The sequence below is a fragment of the Geospiza fortis genome, unplaced genomic scaffold (assembly GCF_000277835.1).
Source record: "Geospiza fortis unplaced genomic scaffold, GeoFor_1.0 scaffold47, whole genome shotgun sequence".
Classification (NCBI taxonomy): domain Eukaryota; kingdom Metazoa; phylum Chordata; class Aves; order Passeriformes; family Thraupidae; genus Geospiza; species Geospiza fortis.
This window is the reverse complement of record NW_005054569.1, coordinates 221,804-225,624: the sequence shown is the minus strand read 5'-3', so window position 1 is coordinate 225,624 and position 3,821 is coordinate 221,804. Positions and strand designations below refer to the sequence as shown.

At 47.3% G+C, this 3,821-nt stretch overlaps 1 protein-coding gene across 1 annotated transcript in view; it reads right to left on the bottom strand.

Moving 5' to 3' along the window:
- Positions 1-3,821, bottom strand: part of GPC4 (glypican 4) — a 37,235-nt gene that overhangs the window by 20,388 nt on the left and 13,026 nt on the right. The window contains exon 2 of the mRNA XM_031064201.1: positions 2,155-2,546. Within this exon, the coding sequence (XP_030920061.1) occupies positions 2,155-2,546 (392 nt within the window). The remainder of the gene's footprint in view (positions 1-2,154; positions 2,547-3,821) is intronic.

The window sequence follows — 3,821 nt, the reverse complement described above, 5'->3', positions numbered from 1 at the left end:
GGAAAGAGAAATCACAATGCCACCTCGGGTTCACGACTGATTCGTAACAGATGCAGGGACCGCAGCCCTTGCGGTTCCGTGTCAAGTCTGGAGACGTTTTGATGAATTCTGAGCAGATGGAGCATAAACACAATCCCTCACCCATGCACGTTTACTGCCCATCAAGTAATTGCACTGTACAGGGGCTTAATGGCCAGACCTCCCACCCAAATATTTCATCCACACTCGACAGCAGTGAAAACCCCATGCCCTGACCACAGGAGCTGCCACACAGCCACAAAACAAGGGCCACCAAATCTGAAACCCCAACCAAGAGTCAGCAGGCTTGGCCAGTGGCCTGGCACAGAGACATCACATTTAATGTACCACCACCCCTCCCTCCCATCAGGACAGCATCCCTGAGCCTGAAAGGTTTTGTGATCTCCTAAGAGTGACCCCACATGTCACACACAGAGCTCCACACACCCATCCTCAACCAGCAGCACATCAGTCTACCTAAGAGTCATGTCTGTTAGGTGGGGAGCCAAGGTGCCCAAGAACCCATACCTGTCACTGCTAACTGGCAACTCACTCCTGGAGTCTGGGTTATTTTAGTTAAGCAACTCCTTCCTTGCTAATATTCTCTGCCCTCCCATACATATTCTGGCCTATTGCCAGCTGTTTGCCTCATTTCTCTTCAAGAAAAATTAACATGGAAGCAGACTTCTTTTTTCCCCTATCCTCACAGACGGTATTTTAATATTATCCCCATAAGTCAAAGAAATTTGAATGATTATCTCATTTAAGGATGCTGTTTGTGCTGCCTACAGAACTGCACTCTGCTTCTAATAGTATCTGAACAGCTATTCTCTTTTTTTTTTTCCTGGCACTTGGGGTGATTCAAACTCCTGCCTGCTCTTTCAGCCTCACATTTTATTACTCCATAACCAGGTAGAGAGAAAGTAAACGTCTCTCTGCCCAATTAAATGATTACAATAAATCTTCCACAGCCCACAGGAAATGAGCTGAGTTTGTTAAAAGGAAATCACTAATATTTGTTATCTTACATAATCACTTCAAGGGGATTATTGACTCTTCCCTATATGATACAACCCAGACTAAAATTAAAGACAAATCTCATGTCAAAAAAGCAGTCACCCCACTAAACAACTCCAAAGTGATTTATATGAAGAGGGAGGTAAACATTTAAGTAACCAATACATCACAGCTCTTTTATTACCCCAAAAAGTGACTTTACAGAAAAACTCTGAAGTCTAACTTGTGCTGCATGTGTGGCACCAAGTATAAGTGGCTTCTGCCCTGTGCAGATGGCTCAAGCTTACTGTTGTCACAAAAGTGCTGTTTGCTCATGTGAACTGCCTCTCCCCATGCCCTGGAGCGAGGAGAAAATCATCAGCTGCTCCATAATAGATGCCTGTAGCATCTCTGACTCACTGTAATTTAAAGGCAATATTAAGAAGAACATATGACCATTACACAAGCAAACATGGTTATTTCCACTGCAGAAGGCATTTAATTTCCTGCTGTTGTTGTTCTCTAGACAGGAGGAAAGCATCCACCTGGGGAACTGGGCTGCGGTGTCCTCAGAATGTGACTCTACCCCTCAACAGAGATGGGGCTGGGTCCCAGCCATGCTCAACTACCACCACCACCTTTAGGTACAGGACAACAGGGAGAGATGCTGCCCATCATGCTCCAAGGGACATGCGTGTAGCAGTTCATTTAGGGGGGGTCTCCAGGGGGCCCCCTAAGCTGCATGTTCGCTGGTAGCAGCAGGCAGGCAAGGAGACTCCACATGGCTTCTGAGGGTGCTAACCAGATGAGGGTTTATTGGGGGTCCCACCCTGGGGAGCAGCACGGTTTCTGATGGAGAAGGGGGAAAGGGGGAGGGAGGGGGAGAGAGGGAGAGCCTAGGGAGGAAAAGGGCCAAGAGAGCCAAGGGCCAAGAGAAAACTCTGTGGTCTCCCCCCACAGCTTAACAGGGAGATTCAAAGTGGGCACGGAATAAGACTTGGGCCAATGGGATTACAGATCCATGATACTTCAGGGGAGGATCACAGGCTTGGAATAAACTCGAGGGCTGAGATAGAGCACACCATTTAACTAAAATGTAACACCACACATGAGGACAAACACTCAGGGCACAGAGCTCACCACGGACACTTTGCTGACGACGTCCCTGGCGACGGCCAGGCCCTGCGCGAAGGTGCGGGCGGCCACGAAGGCGCGCGTCACCTGCAGCTTGAGCTTCCTGGGCACGTCCCCGAAGGGCTTCAGCTGCTCTGTGTACTTGCTGACACACTCCAGGTACTCATCCGTGAAGTGGTACTGGGGGTTGACCAGGCGGAACATGCGCTCCAGCAGGCGCGCCCAGAACTCGTTGAGCATCTCCTCCAGGTTGACGTTGCCGCCCACGTAGTAGCGCTTGAGCTCCACGAAGAGATCCTTGAAGAGCTCCGAGTTCTGCATGTACAGCCGGCCGTACGTCCGCACAAACATGTCGTTCAGAGACTTCTCTGCGTTCTCCAGGAGCTCTTTGAAGAACTCTAGGAAAGAGGGAGAGGAGATACGGTAAACACGGGCAGTGAAAACCCCATGCCCTGACCACAGGAGCTGCCACACAGCCAAAAAGCAAGGGCCACCAAATCTGAAACCCCACCAATAGTCAGCAGGCTTGGCCAGTGGCCTGGCACAGAGACATCACATTTAATGTACCACCACCCCTTCCTCCCACCAAGACAGCATCCCTGAGCCTGAAAGGTTTTGTGATCTCCTAAGAGTGACCCCGCATGTCACACACAGAGCTCCACACACCCATCCTCAACCAGCAGCACATCAGTCTACCTAAGAGTCATGTCTGTTAGGTGGGGAGCCATGGTGTCCAAGGACCTATACCTATTGTGTGTTCACACACTCCTACAACTGCTGCTTACCTGGAGGATTAGCACTACAAGACCATCATCAAACTGAAATGGAAAATTAAAGGACTCTCCCAGAAATCTGCCATGCCTACACCTCCAAACCATGTCTGTATCTCAAAATTTTTGATTACTCTTCATAAGCCAATCCCCAAAACTCTCTATAGACCGGAAGACTTTTACGAGTGAAATATCTCCTGATACAAATATGAATATCATGATTAAGAGTCAGCAAAAAAGACAAAAAAAGTGCAAAAGTTTCTGATGTTTCCATTTAGGCATCTTAAAAGACGTAATTTCAAAGAACAACATATTGGAAAGAATAAAGGTGGTTTTGTGAAACAGATGTTTTGCACAAATGAGTCCTTCTTTCTAGTTCTTGACAATTCATTTTCCAAGATTATCATAAACCAGACTCAAAAATGAAAAAAATGTAATATATTTAAAAACAAATTTAAAAAATCTACCTGCAGGTTCTTTCTCCCATCCTGCAAGTTCATCATCTCTCAGGGCAAGGCCTGACCACTTACCCAGCTGGTCCTGATCGCAGAAGGAGCTTCAGATATTTGTGGCAGTGAGAAAACCCCCACAAATATACCAGAATTTGCTTAAAATCTAAGGGCTAAACACTTGGCACAATACTAAGAGATTTTCAAATGACAAAGGACAGACAGGGTTTGTGATCTTTGTCATTTTCTAAACGCAAATCCCCACTTTGGTTCACTCTCTGGGAGCACAGGAGAGCCCAGAGTGGCTGCTGCCATGTCCTGGCAGTGCCACATGTGTCCCCAACACTGATAACAGGCTGAACCAATGCTGATACCACTGCAGAAGCAGTTTAAAGAACACATCCTCCAAGAATTCATCACCACAACCTTGACACGTGGGCTTAAGCACAAACTA